Source organism: Mustela nigripes, chromosome 10 (genome assembly GCF_022355385.1).
Source record: "Mustela nigripes isolate SB6536 chromosome 10, MUSNIG.SB6536, whole genome shotgun sequence".
Classification (NCBI taxonomy): Eukaryota; Metazoa; Chordata; class Mammalia; order Carnivora; family Mustelidae; genus Mustela; species Mustela nigripes.
In genome coordinates this window covers 27,121,244-27,140,879 of record NC_081566.1, presented here as the reverse complement: position 1 = coordinate 27,140,879, position 19,636 = coordinate 27,121,244, and the positions used below count along the sequence as shown (strand labels likewise).

The 19,636-nt window shown below is 40.6% G+C and overlaps 1 protein-coding gene across 2 annotated transcripts; it reads left to right on the top strand.

Annotated features, from left to right (window-relative positions):
• Positions 1-5,372: 5,372 nt before the first annotated feature.
• CACYBP (calcyclin binding protein) lies at positions 5,373-18,005 on the top strand. Of its 2 annotated transcripts, none has more exons than XM_059412859.1 (6): positions 5,373-5,473; positions 9,503-9,722; positions 14,157-14,253; positions 14,507-14,606; positions 16,126-16,223; positions 17,430-18,005. In XM_059412859.1, exons 2-6 carry the CDS (start codon positions 9,617-9,619, stop codon positions 17,584-17,586), a joined length of 558 nt encoding a protein of 185 aa, XP_059268842.1. In that variant the 5' UTR covers positions 5,373-5,473; positions 9,503-9,616; the 3' UTR covers positions 17,587-18,005. The 2 variants fall into 2 exon arrangements, with proteins under 2 accessions (XP_059268842.1, XP_059268841.1); XM_059412858.1 differs by having other exon boundaries at positions 5,375-5,626.
• The last annotated feature ends 1,631 nt before the right edge of the window (positions 18,006-19,636 follow it).

Below are 19,636 nucleotides of genomic sequence, written 5' to 3'. Positions count from 1 at the left end.
AGATGGACTAGCATCTTGTGTCCCAATTCCAAAGTCTCACGGAAACTGAACTGGCTAATCCTGGATGAGGTAGTTGCTGCAAGTCTTTCAAAGTACAGCACAGTGGGTGCTAGCATAATTTAAGCTGAACTCCAGAAGGGTTCTCAGAAGTGGAGGCAGCGTGCAGAGAATCCCAATTTGCATTTTGTTCTGGGAGTCCATGGAACCTGAGTGAAATCCAAGAGATGAGTCAGCTCCTCTTAGAATTCAACATGGATTAGGAATATTAAACAGACATTGTAGAATTACAGTTTGTAGTTCAAACCACAGACCTCTTTTGTTTGGCACATGTGGTATTTTTTTTTTTTAATTGTTGTAGTTTTGTTTGTATTTTGGTCATCTCTATACCCAACATGGGGCTCAAATTCACAACCCTGAGATCAAGAGTTGCATGCTCTTCCAGCTGAGCCAGCCCGGCACCCCTGGCCCATGTGGTGGTTTAAAAAATTAGAAATGTTACATAAAATGTAGAACAGCAAAATTATCCAGAAACTATCTACTGACTTGATAGTTAGAAATTATGAGTGTTCTTAACATGAACAGTAAATGAAAGTCACTTTTCACTACTGAAGTTCCTAGACTTAGTGAAGTTACATGTTAGATTGTAGATTTATGTCCAGAAGGAATGCAAATCCCTACTTTTCTCTCTTCAGTGGACTGGATACTCCAAAGGTAATATATGGCTGATTACCCTGTCAGATATCAGCCAGTTTGTATCCAACTTTGCAACCTTACACTAACATTCCGTCATTGCAGTGCCTTGGAGCACCTGGGTGGCTCAGTCCAACTCTTGGTTTCTATTCAGGTCACAGTCTCTGGGTTGTGAGATTGAGCCCTGCATCAACTCCATGTTCAGCGGGGAATCTGCTTGAGATTCTCTCCCTCTGTCCCTCCCCCCAACTCTCTCTCAAAATCTTTTAAAAAATAGAAATAAATTACCTCTAAGGATCCATTATGCAAACCTGCAAACACACTTTGATAACAGTGTTAATATCTTATTGGTTCCCTCATTAACTGAGTTGAATAAAATATTTATCATGTTCCTTTTAAATTTGCCTGGGCTTCTTGATTTCAGCTTTTTGAAAGTCTACTGTAATAGAACTTTTAATAACTGTCAAAGGGAGACAGAACAAAATCTTTTAAAAGTTTACTTGCAAGGAAAAATTGCAAGGAAGTTCAGGCTTTAGCACAGGCTCATCAAATAGAAATTATAGTATTTAAATGACAAAAACAAGAATAAAATACAGATTACCAGGTCTATTTAATTAATTCAAGCAAATTTACTGACTGCCTACTGTGCCAGTCTCTGTTCTTAGTGCTCGAAATGAGGTGAACAAGAAGATCCTTACTCTGTGAAGTTTTAACTTTAGCACAGAATTTTTCTCAAACTCAGAGAAATACTGACATTTTGGGCCAAAGAGTAATTTCTTTGGGGGGCTATCATGCACACTGTAGGATATTTAGTAGCATCCCTGGGCCCGCCCCACTAGATAAGTAGTATTTCCCCACTTTTGACAATGAAAAATGTCTCCAGATGTTGCCAGATGTGGGGGGGGGGTAAGCAAAATGTCTACCATTGCTCCCCAACTGAGAATGACTGTTGTAGTTGGCAAGACTAATAAATTGCAGGTAGTAATAAGTACTATGAAGAAAAACAGGGTAAGAGGGTGGAAATGGTGAGTGGTGGTGATGAGGTTGATGGGATGATTTCTGATATGTAAACTTGGCGAGCCTACACTCCCCCTCCCACTCCATTCAGCCAAATACTAAGTGTTGCTGTGTGAGTATTTTGCACATAGTAATTTAAAATCTTAATCAGTTAGCTTTGAGTAAGGGAGATTATCTGGGATAATCTGGGTGGGGCTAATTGAATCAGTTGGAAGGCCTTAATGCTGGGCTGTTATTTACTTGAGAGAAGAATGGAATTCTTCCCTCCCTGGCTTCTGTGGAAGAAAGCTTCAACCTGTTCTCAGGGGGTCTGCCTAGAATCTGTTCTTGCTTGTGTGGCCTATGAATTTTGGACTTGCTTAGCCAGTTCCAACAATTGCATAAGTTAATTCCTGGCAATAAGTATCTGCTACTGATTCTGCTTCTCTGATTGAAACCTAACCAATATAGCCGAGAACAGCCCTTTTGAGTTACTTTTCAGAGAACTCAGTGAAGACATGATCTATGTGATGGTCTGGAAGAAGAGCATTCCAGAGAGAAAAGCAGAGTACAGACTTCGAGGTGAGGACAAACTCCATGGATTCAAGGGCAATATGCCCTAACCCTAACCAGAAAGGAGGGGAGCAGTGAGAAGAGTTCTGTGAGATGAGACATGATACTCATAAAGGTAAGATCAGATCACGTAGTATACTGTAGGTCATGGTAAGGAGTTTGTACTTAGTCTAATAAGCCCAACAGGAAGCTATTGGGAGGTTTTTACCAAAGGGATATAATGATTTGAAAAGATTACTCTGGCTGCTCTGTGGAAAACTATCTGTGGTGGTGATGGGTGGGGAAGAAACCAGTTAAGAGGCTAAAAATCCAGATAAAATAATTATGGCTTGGTCTTCAGTGGTAGCAGTGGAGGTTGTGAGAAGTGGTCTGATTGTCCACATATTTTGTAGATAAGGCCAGTAAGTCTTGCTACAGGATGGGAGTTAGGACCAGAGAGTGAAGACTCAAGTATGATTCGTTGGCCTGAGCAATTAGGAGCAGGAGGTAACCATTCACAGAGCTAGAGAATAATTGGAGAAACTGATTTGGGGTATAAAGAAGATTGGGAGGAGATTTTGGGTGTGTGTGTGGGGGGGGTTGGTTTTGTTTATGTTTTCAGATAAGCTAAATTTGGGGTACTTCTCAGACATCCAAGCAGAAACAGAGTCTGGAGCTCCAAGGAGATGTGTTGCTGAAGACAATGATTTGGGCAATAGATGGTATTTAAAAATCTTCTAACTTTTGTTAAAAATAGAACTACCCTGGGGCGCCTGGGTGGCTCAGGTCATGATCTCAGGGTCCTGGGATCGAGTCCCGCATCCGGCTCTCCGCTCAGCGGGGAGCCTGCTTCCCTCTCTCTCTCTCTGCCTGCCTCTCCGACTACTTGTGATTTCTCTCTGTCAAATAAATAAATAAAATCTTAAAAAAAAAAGACTTAAAAAAAAATAGAACTACCCTATGACCAAGTAACTGCACTACTAGATATTTACCCAAAAGATACCAAAAATGCTGATGTGAAGGGCACATGTACTCCAATGTTTACAGCAGCAATGTCTACAACAGCCAAACTATGAAAAGAGCCTAGATGTCCATCGACTGATGAATGGATAAAGATGTGGTTCATATATACAACAGAATATTACACAGGCATCAAAAAGAATGGAATCTTGTCATTTGCAACAATGTGGCTGGAACTAGAATATATTATGCTAAGCGAAATAAAGACAAATACCATATGATTTCAGTTACGTATGGAACTTAAGAAACAAAATATGAACACAGGGGAAGGTAGAGAAAAATGAGATAAAAATAGGGACACAACCCGTAAGAGACTCTTAACTATAAAGAATGAACCCAGGTTTACAGGATGGCATAAAATGGGTGATGGGCATTAAGAAGGGCACTTGTTGGTATGAGTACTGGGTGGTATATGTAAGTGATGAATCACAAAATTTTACTCCTGAAACCAATACTACCGTGTATGTTAACCAACTTGAATTTAAAGGTTAAAAAAAAAAAAAAAAAGACCAGCAATATAAACAAACAAATAGATAATAAAATCTTCTATTTAGGCTATCAGGTGGTAGGTAGGCAGAGTTGCCCCAGGTGCATATCAAGCAAATGAAAAAAATCACTGCATTAGGTCAAGCTTTCACGCAGTGTAATGGGCTCTTCATTCCTATTTAATTAAATATAAATAATTACAGGCCTTAACTGGACACTTTTTTTCAAAAAACATTAATAACATACAACAAATGCACTGATTTCAGGAGTTAATTCTATCAATTTTGACAATTTCAGTGTAACATTTCATTTCCTCGGGAAAATTCCCGCCTACTCGTGTAACCTACAAAAGATTGCACTCCAGTTTATACCTCCGTGAAATTTCTACAAAGGGAACATACCCGTAAACAGGATATTATATAAACCTCAAATGCCTCCTCGTGGTTCTGTCATTGACCTCCCTATCGTAGGGAAAACTATCCTCTGATTTTTAACACCGTAACTAACGACTTTTGTTGGTTTTAGACTTCATTTAAACAAAACCAAGCGACATCAACTCTTCTAGCTGGCTTCTTTCCCTTAACGTCAGGTCTGTGAGATTCAGGCAAATTCTAAGTAACTGTAATTTGTCTATTTTGGTACCACATTCCAGAGTCTTCACTATAATGGCCAGCCTGCACTTTTCTAGTAGTTTTTTCCTTCTCAGACTTGATTCTAATCGCTACCTCGGACGATATACAAAGCTGAGTGAGGGTTATTTGACTTCTCAGAGGTTACTGTTTGTTCCCAGCCCTGCTGCGAACGTTTTATGGCTGCCAAAAGCTAAAATAATATGAAAAGAGGAGGAACATATTGTAATCCCCGAAAAACTCGGCCTACATTTTCTCTGGTTAACAGCCTCAGTTCAATCCAATTCAAACCGGGGTTAGAACTAGAGAGCTGCAGAATGTTCGGTGAAGGTTTCCGAAGTACCGTTTCACCACTTCTAAAGTCAACAAAAAAAGGCGGGGCCACACCTGCGGCGGAAGACTGGTGGGGGCATCTGGCGTTAGCCTCTTTAACCCTTGGCGGCTCTACTGGGTCCCGTCACGTGGCCAGAGCAACCTCACCTCTGGTAGCGCTAGGTGATGACGCCACCACATCGCAGTTGTTAAATCGTGATGATGACTCCAGAGGGTCATAACCCACTGAAGCCGAACTATTCCCTTCAGGGTCCTCTACGCTAAACGTCTTCATTCTTTTCTGTTTCAACATAAAAATGCTGCCCCTTGTCCCCCTTTTTGGTCCTTTTCTCACAGACGCTCACAAATTAACCTCGGACAAGATGGCTGCCTAGCCAACCCGGTGCCCGAGAAGGAACGGAATCAGCTGACTTTCTAGTCAACTTCCGATTTCGATCCCGAAGACCGGTACGTTATTTCCGGGGTTGGGTTAAGGTACGTCAACGAGCGGTTCTGAGCTGCGACTGCGCAGCCGGGACATGCGAGGTCAAGTTGCCCGGGCAGAGAGGAAGAGGCGTTACTCTTCTCAGGCTGTTGGTTTGCTCGCGAGAGTTGAGCGTTGCTAGGAGGCTCGGTCTAAGGGGTGGGGCGAGGTTCGGCGGGGCGGAGCTAAGCGAGACGGGTGGCGCGCGCGCGCGCGGGTTTGGGGGCGGTGCGGCGGCGACGGACTCGCGAAGGTTCCAGAGGCGCCGCGTGCGGGAGGCGGGCCGGGTCTCGCGCCGGGTCTGGTGAGCGCGCAGGCTTGGGGTGCTGCGACTCGTGCGGGTGGGGCCGGCGTCCGGGAAAGCGCGTTCGGTGTGGTGTTTCCTGTTCTCTCCCCTGCGCGTCTGCAGCTCGGGCCTTGCTTGATCAGCCCGACCATGGCTTCAGCGTTGGAAGAGGTAAGGGTACGGCTTCATCTTCCCACTCGACCGCGCGGTGTGTCGAGCGCCGTCGCTCGGAACTCGCTCCCGCCCCCCGCCCTCGGCCCTGTTTCCCGAGCTGAGGTGCCCGGCGGCCGCCTCCCAGGCTCCCTGCGGTGTCGCCGGGTCCCCAAGCTTCGCTTCCGCCGCCCGCCTGCAGCGGCCTCTGCGGGCTTCCGGCGTCCGGCCTCTGTGGCCCCGGGAAAGTTGCCGATGGACACCCGCCGCTCTGCCCCGGCCTTGCGGGCGATTCGTGCCCGCGGGCAGGGTGATCCGGGCTGTGTCGCGGTCCCCGGCTGCAGGTAGTGCCTGCGGTGGACCTTGGCGAGCTGGTCACCTTCACGTTTTCCTCAGGCTCCGTCCGCTCGCGCAAAACGAGCCGGGGACGTGAAGGTTCCTTCAGGCAGGTTGCAGAAACCGAGGGTCGGGTGAGAAGTCTGCCCCCGGCACTTGACTTCTAGTGCTGTTTTCTCAACGCATATGAGCAGCGGGGTTACTTTGGGCGAGTTGTGGCGCGTCTCTGTGCCGCAGTAGTGTCCATTTCAGAGTGACCCGCGAATAGTCCTAAGTGTTGAAAAGAGTGCGTGTCAAGCAGCAGTGTGCTGTATGCGTTTTAAAAATAAAGGAGTTGGAAAGTTGTAATTATCGGTGGGAAATAGCCTTTCTCTCTCTCTCAAGCTCTGTGAACTCTGAACGGGGCGGCTTAACTTTTTTGAAGGTTTATTAGCTTGAACAGTTACCAAATGGGAATAATAATATTTGATTTGCTCTTTCCTGGCCTCAGTAGGGTGTCACTACATGATACTATTATTCACAGGAAAGTGTTGATTATTAATAGATTTGTTTTCTGAAAATGTTTTTCTCAATATGAACAAGTTGGAGAAATCTCAAACTTGGTTTGGAAGTCTAAACATCTTTATTTTTTTTTTTTAATATTTTATTTATTTATTTGACAGAGAGAAATCACAAGTAGATGGAGAGGCAGGCAGAGAGAGAGAGAGAGAGAGGGAAGCGGGCTCTCTGCTCAGCAGGGAGCCCGATGCGGGACTCGATCCCAGGACCCTGAGATCATGACCTGAGCCGAAGGCAGCGGCTCAACCCACTGAGCCACCCAGGCGCCCCTAAACATCTTTAAATGAAGAAAATGTGTGTGTGTATTATACAGGATACCTTGCCCCAGGTTTATGTTAACGTGTTCACAGAAATACGCCTTGGTTTCCATGTGCCCTGAGGAAACGGTCTCTGCAGTGACTTCACAGTTACACACGTGGACAGCTCAGTTATTAGACCTCTGCAACATAAGGGATTTTTTTCGGTTGAGGTACTTGAAAAAATACACACTTAGGGACACTTCAGGGTTTGTTTTTCTTTGATATAAAATGCATTGCTTAACAGTTTTTTAAAGTGTATTTTTAGTACATTCAGTGTTGCATCACTATCACTACTGTATAATTCCACATTTATATCATTCTGTCCCTAAAAGAAAAGTATTAAGTGTCTGTCTGTCAAGCAGTCTCTTCCTACTTCCCCCTCCCTGAGGCTGCCACTAATTACTTTGTCTCTATGGATTTGCCAGTTCTGGACATTTCATATAAATGGAATCTTACAGAATATGGCATTTTGCTTTTGGCTTTTTTCACTTAACCGAATCTCTAGTTCATCCACAGTGTGGCATGTGTTTCTTTTTATGTCCAAATAATGTTCCATTATATGGATATGCCACATTTTGTTTCTCCTTAACCAGGTTACGGACATTTGGACGATCGATTTTTGGCTATTAGGAACTGTACTGCTGTGAATACTGTGTACCACTCCTTATGTGGACATGTATTTTCAGTTCTGTGAGGTATATACCCACAAGTGGACTTGTAGGAGCATGGGAACTCTTTTCAAAGTGGCTGCAGCAGTTTACATTCCCACAAGTTGGGTACCAATATAGGCCCACCCTCTTAACACCTGTTATATTAGGGGGTGGTTTTGTGGATGTTTTAGTGGGTGTGAAGTGGCATTCTGTTGTGATTTTGATGTGCATTTCTTAAATGACTAAGGATGTTGAGCATCTTTTCTTGTGCTTGATGGCTGTGTTCAAGTCCTTTGCTTATTTTGAGCACTTTGGTTTTAATGCTTCCTGGTGAACTCACAAATAGGTAAGATAAAGCTTGAATGTGTTAATGGGTGGGGATAAAAGGGATTGAGATTTTGCATAAGGAGAACAAATGAATGCCAAGGTAAATTAGATGAGAAACTCCTGTGTGCTGGAAAAGTTCCAGAGGGATCGATTTTACTGGTTTCGGGTCTGCAAATAACAGAACTGTGGAATTAAAAACAGGCCTATTGGTAGGTTGCTTCAGACTTGCAGTGACTCCTTTCCTTTTCAAAACTGGCTGGAGAGAGGGCTTGAGGATCCCCTGTTTAATTCTCAGAGTTTAAGAAGCCTGCTAGAGAAAGGATTCCTTGCCAGTCAAGAAATATAACATGTTAAGACTTGATACATTTTCTGTTTTGTTGTTGTTGTGTTAACTGAATCCTTATTCAGGAACAGATATACCGATTTTACATTTCAAGATTTTTATCATGTTGATAGTAAAATCAGTGTGAATTTTTAGATCATAAGATACTGCGTTGAATGAAAGCATCTTAGTTCTGTGCTCAGAAGATGAAATTGCAGGATTTTTTGTTTTAGCAATGTGAGTTTTGGGGGGTTAGGGGAGTAGATAAGACAGGAGACTGCCACAGTTGGACTTTGTATTTACCATCCTCATAGTTCCAGGTAAGTGAACTAAGGGCATCAGAGTTAAATGAGATAATAAAAGACTTAGGGTGAAAAGTGATTGTTTTTCTGTTACTACATTTGGTAAGACTTACAAAACAAAGACTTCAGAATTCTACTTGGACATTATACTGAGTTATCAAACATGTGAATATTTTTATATTGAGGTTTTTTATATGCTCTGAGGCTACAGTATATAATGTCGTATTACTATTACCAAGCCAGAATGTAAAGTTATTTTTGAGAAATGAAACCCTTGTTTGTAAGGATCTTATGTATTTGCAGTATGTCAGAAGATAATGGAGAAAAGATTTTTAAGCTGATTATCTCATAGTGTCTTTAACTCTTGAACTTCATAAAATGTTGGCCATCTCTCTAGCAAGTAAGCAATATATTGGCAAGAGGAGAAAAGAACGGGTGGTTTTTTTCAGTGATCCAGGACTGTGCCGCCATTTGGGTTGTCTAGGTTTTTCTCTTCTTTTGAGTGCAGTGTTAACCTGGAGATTGAGAACAAGACTTTTTCTTAAAATCAGAAATATGTCTCTGTTTTTTTAATCTTTTAAAAAGCGTAAGCTTTTTTATTTGTAGTATTTGGGGTAGGAACCAGTGAGAAACCACCATAGAAAGTAGACTGTAAAGTTGCTGTAGCATTTCACCTTGTTCATTGTGTATTTGCTCATTGGTTTTATTTTAAGATTTTTAAAATTCCTAATACCTAATGACTATGAACAGATGTCATAAGGAAACCCATAAATTTTTTTTGAGATTCTTTCATTGAACTTTATGAATCACAACAGTATTTTGTAAATAACGTGTTTTAAAACAGGCTTATAACAACAAACAAACTGGAAAATTTAAGCTTCATTAATTACATTACTATAAGTTTTCCTTTAAAAAAAATAGGAAGCTTCAGTTATTTACAGTTTATTAGGCTGGAGAAAAGAATTTCAGGTTGCAATCCAACCCTAGAAAATTTAAATGAATCTCTTAATTCTTAACTCTTCAGTAAACTGAATGACCAATAGGCACAATATCCAGCTGTTGTTTTATTTATCATAACTAACTTATCTTCTGTTTTAACACAGCTACAGAAAGATCTAGAAGAGGTAAAGGTGTTGCTGGAAAAGACCTCTAGAAAAAGAGTACGTGATGCCCTTACAGCTGAAAAATCCAAGATTGAGACAGAGATCAAGAACAAGATGCAGCAGAAATCACAGAGAAAAGCAGAACTTCTTGACAATGAAAAGCCAGCTGCTGTGGTTGCTCCCATTACAACAGGATATACAGTGAAAATCAGTAATTACGGTATGACTCCCTATCCTACATCCAGCTCTTTTTGCCTGCCAGCAACTTATTCCTGAGTAGTGACCCACTAATACTGAAATAGTCTCAGTGTTTGATTTTGGTAGTTTGAAAGAGAAGACCTGTTGTTACTTTATTAAGATACTTTGGAGGAGATGAAAAAGTAAAGAATAGATTTAAAAGCTGTCAACAAGAGCAAGATGATTCTGTGTGAGTAGCAACAAGAATGAATCTATTCTGAAATATTGTTGAACATATAAGGAACACAGCTCTTTATTTTAATTCTGTTTTGGATTTTACTTTGCCAGACATCCACCAGTATTATCTATGGAAAGGAATCTAGGCAAATTCGAGAAACATTTTGAGTGCCCAATCTGTGCCACTGTTGTGCTTGGGCTTGTGGATATACAGTAGTGACCAAGATCCAGTCCTTGCTCATGGTGTGGTTAGGACACAGACATACAACTAATACTATTACATGTAATGATACCATTTTCTCTCAGATAATTTTGGAACAGTGCAGCTTGAATCTGATGAGCTCTCTTAAGGGGAGGGACAGTCGTTTTTCTTTCTGCTCCCAGTGTCTAGCACATAGTAATTGCTTAATACTTGCTTGAACAAAGTGAATAGAGGTGTGTGAAGTTTTGTGGGAATACAGCTGATGTAGCAGAAACCTGAAATGAAAGACTGAAGAAGGAAATGGAGACTTAACACATTTGAGTTTGAAGGGGGAGTTTGGCGAGTACAAGAAAAGGGAGGGGATTGTGTGCGCAGTGGACATGCTTAGAGCCATGAGAGGCAGCTTGTGTTTTCCCTGTTGTCATAAGGAAAAGCAGTGTGTGTTGTGTTTAAGAGGTGTAGTGTAGTGGGCGCCTGGATGGCATTGTTGGTTAAGTGACTCCCTTCAGCTCAGATCATGATCCCAGAGTTGGAGGTCTGCTGCTCCCTCTGACCCTCCCCCATCTTGTGTGCTCTCTTTCATAAAACAAAAGCTTTTTAAAAAGAGATGTAGTATAGTACCATAAGGAGCTATGCTGTTTACTTACCTGACTACAGGAAGCTGGTCTGAGCTTGTAGGATTATGGCATATACCCAGCAACCGTGATTTGTGTTAAGGGAGAAACTGTTCTCAATGTGGAAGATGAACTCAGTGAATGGGAAGAAACTAGGTGAAGGTCTGCTGAACCCTCTAGAATGTCTTTTTGGATTAACACTACATTTCTGTTCTGTAGCACTCTATGGAACTTAAGGAACAGTCAGGGATATATAGAGAGCCTATATATACAACAAATACATAAACATTTTTATTCACTTTATGTGAAGTTTGTATGTTTTTTGGTTGACAGAATTCATCTAGGTTCGTCAGATTATATTTGGGTGATTTGGACCATATTTTACTGTGTCAGTGGAGGGAATTGAGAAAGTAGTGATTGCCTTTGAACTGTTTAAGTAGAAATCATTATGAAATTAGAGAATGTTTAGACATCCAGTTTAGTAGAGAATTCTACAGTACATCTACTTTTTAAAAAATTAATATTAAAGATTTTTATTTATTTGATAGAGATAGCACAAGTAGGCAGAATGGCAGGGAGAGGGAGAAGCAGGCTCTCCACTGAGCAGGGAGCCCGATGCGGAGCTCCATTCCAGCACTCTGGGATCATGACCTGAGCCCAAGGCAGCTGCTTAACTCACTGGGCCACCCAGGCACCCCTACATCTACTTTAATAGAGAATTTTCTTTAGTAGAGAATACATTTATGTCAGTAGAGAATTCTACAAAATTTTCACAAAAAGAAAATGAGCTGCTCTTAATTTTTTTTTTTTAAAGATTTTATTTATTTGACAGAGAGGGATACAGCAAGAGAGGGAACACAGCAGAGGAGTGACTGAGCAGGGAACCTGATGTGGGGCTCGATCCCAGGACCCCAGGATCATGACCTGAGCTGAAGGTAGACACTTAACGACTGAGCCGCCCAGGTGCCCCTGCTCTTAATTTTTTTGAGTATAGTTGACCTGATGAAGTTTTAGAATATAAGTGAGGTTCAGCAGGGTGGAATCTGGAGCCGACTACATGAAAGAATTCTTGAGACATCTTTGGTGCAAAATGGTGGTTTATTAAAGCACAGGGACAGGACCCGTGGGCAGAAAGAGCTGTGGCCCTGGGCTTGTGAGGGGTGGCTGGTATATACTGTGAAGTTGGGGAGGTAAGGAAAAAGGGAGGGTTTGAAAGAACTTTCCTATGCTAAAGAGGTCCTACAAGATACCAGAGGCCTTGCCGATACCAAGTTAAAGTGGTTTTCCTTTTAGTAAGGCATTAACAGTAAAAATAGTTGGGAGAGTAATGGAGCAGGAGTAATGTCACACTCCTGCTGTAACACGTCCTTTATCAGTGAGCTTTAGGTTTAGAAGAAATTTAACTTTATTTACATTTCCCTCTGCCTCAGCCTCCCTCAATTTTAGGGAGGCGGGGGAGATGATGTTAGGGTTTCTGGAACTGAGTTGTGGGTCTTTGGAAGTTAGGCTGTTGGTAAGAACAACAGCCTTGTAAATCACTAGGATATTTGTAAACTGAGGGAGACTCAGGTCTTGTAGGATTGTGATCTCTACAAGTTTACTATTTTTTCTTTAGGGCAGCCAAAAATGCCTGAGGAATGTCACATATGCCATGGGGGGGGGGGGGCTGTTGCCCGGTGTCAGCTTCTAAGTTGTCCTCAGCTTGCCTTCTGTTCCCTCATCAGACCCACAATGAGACATTCATTTCAGGTGTACAGCACAGTGATCAGCATCTCTGCTAGGCTGTGCTCACTGCAAGTGTCACTGTGCAGCGCTATTATAGTATCGTCTCTAGGTTCCTTACACTGTACCTTTTATTCTTCCCAGTTTATTCATTCCATAACCAGAAACCTGTACCTCCCACTCCCTCCCCTTTACCGCTGTGCGTAGATCTTCCTCTTAACCCCCCGCAACCACTGGTTTGTTCTCAGTATTTATGGGTCTGTTTCTGTTTTTTTTTTTTTTTTAGATTCAACATACAAATGAAATCATATGGTATTTGACTTACTTCACTTAGCATTAATACTCTCTAGGTCCATCCCTGCTGTTGTGGATGTTAAGATGTCCTTTTCTTTTTTATGGCTTTCCGTTGTCATATATACTACATCTTTACCCATTCATGGACACTTAGGTTGCTTCCCTCTTTGGCTCTTAAAAATAATGCTGCAGTAAACATAGGGATATATGTACCTTTTAAAGTTATGTTTTTGTTTTGCACAAGTAAACACCCAGTAGTGGAATTACTAAATGATAATGGTATTTCTGTTTCACATTTTCTGAGCAGCCTCCATCCTGTTTTCCACACTGGCTGTTGCAGTTTACATTCCCACCAACAGTGTACACAGGTTCCTTTTTCTCCATATCCATCCATACCCACGTCTGTTATTTCATGTTTTGGGGATTTTTTTGTTTGTTTTTTAATTCTAGCCATTCTGACAGGTAAGGTGACATCTCATTGTAGTTTTGGTTGGTAGTTCCCTGATGATGAGTGATGTTGAGTATCTTCATGTGTCTGTTGGCTACCTGAATGTCATCTTTGGGGAAATGTCTGTTCAGGTCCTCTGCCTTTTTTAATCGGATTGTTTGGGGGTTTGCTGTGGAGTTGTATGCAAGTTCTTTCTGTACTTTGCATAGATCATTTGCAAATGCCTTCCATTTAGTAGGTTGCCTTTTCGTTTTATTGATGATCTTTATTTATTTATTTTTTTTTTTTAAAGATTTTATTTATTTGACAGAGGAAACACAAGCAGGGGGAGTGGGAGAGAGAAGCAGGCTTCCAGGTGAGCAGGGCTTCATCCCAGGACCTTGGGACCATGACCTGAGCTAAAGGCAGATGCTTAAGGACTAAGCCACCCAGGCACGCCCCTGATGATCCTTTTTTATGCAGAAACTTTTTTATTTTAGCTTTAGTACTGCTTTTGCTCTTGTTTTCCTTGCCTCAGGAGCCACACCTAGAAAGATGTTGCTATGGCCAGTGCCAGAGACACCATTGTCTGTGTTGTCTTCTAGGAGTTTATGGTTTCAAGTCTCACATTTTGGTCTTGAATTCATTTTGAGTTTCTTTTTGTGTGTGGTGTTAGTAAAATGAAGTACTCTTAATGTGTAATGATCATATTCCTTATTCTTAGGAATAAGAAAACCATAGGCTTTGTTTTCAGGAAACCTGGGTTTGAATTGAAGTTCTACCACAAGCTAGATACCTAACTTTGGATAGATTATATAACTGCTATGAAGCTCAATTTCTCCATCTAGAAAGTTTCTTGTATTTTAATTTTTCCCATGTTTCTATTACTAGAATTTAGTTTTCTCCAGGCTCAGGAGCAATATGCACTTGCTGTTCTAGAGCTAGTGTGAGACTTTATTCATGTCCCTTTTTTGTTACTAGGATGGGATCAGTCAGATAAGTTTGTGAAAATCTACATTACCTTAACTGGAGTTCATCAAGTCCCCACTGAGAACGTGCAGGTGCACTTCACAGAGAGGTGAGTTCTTGGCGCTGGGAAATAGTGATCACCAAGTCAGAGGTTGCTTTATTACTGGCTGTTTTCTTTGCAGTTTCTAAAACTGCTTAAATTTAGAGTTCTCCTTTACACCTGCTTTAAGAGTCTATAATCTTAAAAACACCAAGGATGGCCATTTGAACATCCTGAAATAAAACTTGTGGCTTTTTTCCCACAAGAGCTATAGAGCATGTCTTATAGAGCCAGGGATAATGTATTCACTGTTGTATTATAGGTCATTTGATCTTTTGGTAAAGAATCTAAATGGGAAGAGTTACTCCATGATTGTGAACAATCTTTTAAAACCCATCTCTGTGGAAGGCAGTTCAAAAAAAGTAAGTTTGCTTTTTTTTTTTTTGTCATTATGTTGTGAAACCTCATTAAGTTGAACCTGGTTGATTTAGAATTGAGAGGAACTAGAATTAATTTATCCTCTGTAACAGGGATCAGCAAACTGTAGCCTGATGGCTGTATTACTGGAACAATGCCAGGGCTCACTTTTTGTGTTGTCTTTGCCTTTGATTGCACTGTAATGGCAGAATTAAGTAGCAGTGTGAGAGAAACCTAAAATAATAACTGTCTGGCCTTATTTCAACTCCTGTCTTTTTTTTTTTTTTTTTTTTTTAAGATTTTATTTATTTATTTGTCAGAGAGAGAGCGCTAGCGAAAGCGAGCACAGGCAGACAGAGTGGAAGGCAGAGTCAGAGGGAGAAGCAGGCTCCCCGTGGAGCAAGGAGCCCGATGTGGGACTCGATCCCAGGACGCTGGGATCATGACCTGAGCCGAAGGCAGCTGCTTAACCAACTGAGCCACCCAGGCGTCCCTCAACTCCTGTCTTTATAAGAATAGATTATTATAAAAATATTTCATTAAAATCTAGAAGGGAATAAACTTTCAAAATTGGTTAAGAGTGAGACTTGAGTTTTCAGGTCAGTTTTGTCGCTTACTAGTTGTGACTTTTTAGCAGCTCACTTAGCATTCTGAGCCTCAGTTTCCGCATTTGTACAATGGAAATAGTTAATTTTACAAAGTTGAAATTATATACTGAACGGGAATATATATAAAGTACTTATGTTAATGGTAGCTATTCTCAGAAAACTATCTGAATTTTTGATAACATAAAGGGATTTAATTAAGCACTTAGCCTAACTAAAAGTAGTAAAACCTATAAAAATAAATGGCTTTTTAAACTACTGTTCACACTTTTCACTAACTCAGGTAATCTCCTTTCTATTTCAGTAAGGTTTAATGCATCTGTACATAGACGTACCATTGTACCATTCTGCCATCTGTGTTTACACTGTTATGTAGCAGTTTAAAGGCAGTATTAGAATATAACATTAATTAGCTTGTGTCTCACTGCTCCTTTATCCATCAATCCCAGAGTTGAACAAATACTCAAAAGAATCCTAGGAATTATATGGATCATTGTTGAAAGAGTTGTATATTATTTTTATTTGTGCCTGTTTCTGATCACTCTTATTGTATTATTCTCTTCTTTCAGTCACCAAATTCCCACCACACTTTTTTTTAAAATTAGACACACCAAAATTATCCCATTTTATGGCCTTTGATAGCCTTACTTCTTGCTGTGTCCTTCCCTCTGGATCTTGGGCCACAGCTCAGGTTTCACCTCAGAGGCCTTTTCTAAAACCCCATTAACCCCTTTTTGTCTTAAATATATTTGAAGTTTTACTTGTTTGTGCTCTCTTTCATGAGTCCTATTTGTAAATGTACTACTACAACCTACGACAGGTCCTACACATAATAGTAACGTGACTGAATAAATGTTTTCCACATAATCATGCTTATTTACCTCCATGTGTTGTAAGTTGTACTTTGCTCTTCTTCCAGGTCAAGACAGATACTGTTCTTATCTTATGTAGAAAGAAAGCAGAAAACACACGGTGGGACTACCTGACTCAGGTTGAAAAAGAATGCAAAGAGAAAGAGTAAGTTTACTTTGATTTCTTTAAGAATTTAAATATATTCTTTGCTGGGATTATAGATTTCTAATACTTTGCTGTTATGAATAAGAGCTGACTAGTAGTTTGACCATTGACACCTCTTAATGTCCGGTGTTTTTAAGGAGGGCATAGATCCAGCAAGTTGCTTTTTATGGAGGGCTTTAATTTTGGTTGACTTTCTTGCATTGTGTGTGTCCCCCCCCCCCCCACCCTGTTTATTTGACAGAGATCACAAGTAGGCAGAGAGGAAGGGAGGCAGGCTCCCTACTGAGCAGAGAGCCCGATGTGGGGCTCCATCCCAGGACCCTGAGATCATGACCTGAGCTGAAGGCAGAGGCTTTAACTCACTGAGCCACCCAGGCACCCCTCTTGCATTGGTTCTTAACCCTGGCCAGTGGTGCATTTGTGAGCATGTGAGAGAGAGTGAGCATGTGCAGGGGAGGTGGCAGAGCAGGAGAGAAGAGTCCCCAAGCAGGTTCCATACCCAGCACGGAGCCTGACATGGGGCTCCATCTCCATCCTGAGATGGTGGTGACTTGAGCTGAAATCAAAACCAAGAGTTGGATGCTTAACCACCTCAGTCACATGGGTGCCCCACCGGTCCTGCTGCTATACAGATTCTGTGTCCATTCCCAGAGATCCCATCTCATTAGTTCCAAGAGAGGCCCAGATACCTAGATCAACTTTCTGAATTCCACATTAGTTCCTCGTATGTAATTAGTTTCACTGTCATTGGTGTAGAGTGCAAGAGAATATTTTTATCCTACTTAATGGCTATTCTGAAAAGTGTTTATTTAAAGATACTTCCATTCTAGGTCAAATTGTTCCTCTGCTTGAAATGTCCTGCACTGGCAGTGTCCTACATTGAGTCTTTTGGCCTTCCTCCTTCCTCTCACTCCTCCCCTGTAGCCCGGTACACTTGGTTGGTAGAGTTAGGAACTATCTGTATCTGATTTGATTTTAAATGTAGAACAAATTAAGGAGTACAGGACTATGTCTTTCTCTTGTATCCTCAGTGCCCAGTTACCTCATTCAGTACCAGATTACAAACATGAGGAATATGAAGTTACTTGGCCTTGCTTGGACATTGGTTGAATTGGAGGCACGGATGACATGGAGGACCATAGCAGTAAATGGGATCATTTAGGTACAGATCTGTCTCCATTACTGATTGTGTTTTCTTTTTCACAGAAAGCCCTCCTATGACACTGAAACAGATCCTAGTGAGGGATTAATGAATGTTCTAAAGAAAATTTATGAAGATGGAGATGATGATATGAAGCGAACCATTAATAAAGCCTGGGTGGAATCAAGAGAGAAGCAAGCCAAAGGAGACACAGAATTTTAAGACTTTAAAGTCATTTTGGGAACTGTGATGTGGAAATAATGTTTCCAAGGAGGAAATGTTGGTGAGCTGCACAGATAAATTTGACAAATAACTATTTACACAGCCTTCTTCTAAGTAAAGGCAGTGAATTTTCCCATTTCCTCCTGGAGGATTTATTTAAATAAAATATGCTTATTAAACACTTCCTCCAAAGATGGTTTCCTTAGTAATCTGGGCATTTTGTTCAAAAAAGGATAATACCGTATTCTTGTGTGAAATGCAAAACAGCAAGTCTTGCCTAATGATAATGCCACATTGTGTGTATTTTTGTTCAGCTAAGAGGTAGAAAACAAAAGTTCTTGTTTGCGTATAAGTTCCTGATTATCAGCTCTCACCAATGTAAGAGTAAGTAAAAATAAAACCTGAATTTTTGCATAAAATGCAAATTCGTACCTTTGTGCTTCAAGGTTGCCATAGTTTTCTTTGAGCAGCTTAAGTAATAATACATCTACCACACATTACCATGGCCTACTAATCCAGTCACAAATAACTGTTCTCTAGATTTAAATGCTCAAATAAAAATTAAACTTGAAAAGGAAGACATCTTTGTATAGTACCAGTTAGTAAAGTGCCACGGATCAGACGACTTTCAAAAGCTGTGACCATAAAACAAACATCCATCTATTTATATATTCAATAAAGTTAACTAGGTTTTTGTTCGGTGGAATAGTTCTACCTCTCTAGGAGTATGTCAGGAAAGGCTTATTAAAAGGGAGGATTTCTTTTAGAATTCCACCCTCCCCCCAAAAAATCCAGAGTTAAGAGCAAACTGCAAGACTCCTGTGATCTCTATTACTACATCATGTTTATCAATGCAATCAGGTAAGAGAAAGCGATTAATAAGAAAAAATACAAGAGGATTAACCAAAACTACTACAGTTAGTAGGAGAATTTGGTAAACATGGTGTAGGGTAAAAGTTGGTAGGGTTTAAAATTAACAAATAGGGTGACTGTTAATTTAACAAAACTTAAAAAAAAAATTAGACACAACCTCTACAATAAAATTCCCGACATTGGTACATAAATAGAGTAAACAAAAAGATCCAAGGCATCTGGAAGTTTTAGAATATAGTAACAGCATTTCAAAACTGCAGGAGAGCTGGGCATTTGAGATCATAGCCAGAAAGATCAAAGATCTAAATGTAAGAACGAAGCCAGAGAGTACTAGGAGACATGGACAGAACTCCACCTTAACCTAAGAGTGAAAGAAACTACTGTGTGACTTACAATCTAGAAGTAATAAAGCTAAATATTAGTAATTTAACCAGTGTTCATGTGGCAGAAAAGCTCCACAGTAACCCCCAAAACATGACATAACTGAGGGTTTCCAAATTACGAAGTTCATAGGAAAAGGAATGTAACTTTTAACTTGTACTAAAGATGCTCCCCTCCTTCAGAAGAAAAAAACACTATCTTTTACTGGAAAAACTTAAGAGAAGTTCAACCTATTGAGAGTACAGGGAAATACCCAATACAGGAATGGAATAAAGGTTGTGGAAGTTAAAACTCCTACAGAAGCATAGCTGGTAATACCCACCAGAATTATATATGCATTTATCCTTTTTGACTCACAGTTCTACTTCTAGGCTCTTTCCCACAGCTAATATTGGCAAAAATGAATGATAAATGCAAAAAAATAGAAATACCCAAATGCCAATTAATTGAGGACTATCTGAATAAATAGCTGGGGAGGGGGTTCTTATAGTCACAAAAAGAAATGAATATTTCTACATACAGAATGATCAAGATCCAGGAAAAAACAAAGTGCAGAAAATTGTTTATGGTATACTTACCTTTTAATGTCCAAAAGGGTGAGACAGGTGAATACACAGACATATATACATATTTACTTATTTCAGAAAGCAACTAGAAGAGTAACCCAAAACTACTAATGGTTACCAGTAGGGAAAAGGATGAGATCGGGTGGAAACCATACTTGGGAGTGTATTTTTGTCTGCAATTTTGACGTTAGAACCATCTAAAATTTAACAATTTAAAAGCTAAATAAAAA

Bases quoted from the DNA above. Each gene is read 5' to 3' on its own strand.
- CACYBP (XM_059412858.1), top strand. From the start codon at position 5,606: ATGGCTTCAGCGTTGGAAGAG. The intron at 5,627-9,502 runs GTAAGGGTACGG...GTTTTAACACAG, and splicing joins TGGCTTCAGCGTTGGAAGAG to CTACAGAAAGATCTAGAAGA. The intron at 14,254-14,506 runs GTGAGTTCTTGG...GTTGTATTATAG, and splicing joins CAGGTGCACTTCACAGAGAG to GTCATTTGATCTTTTGGTAA.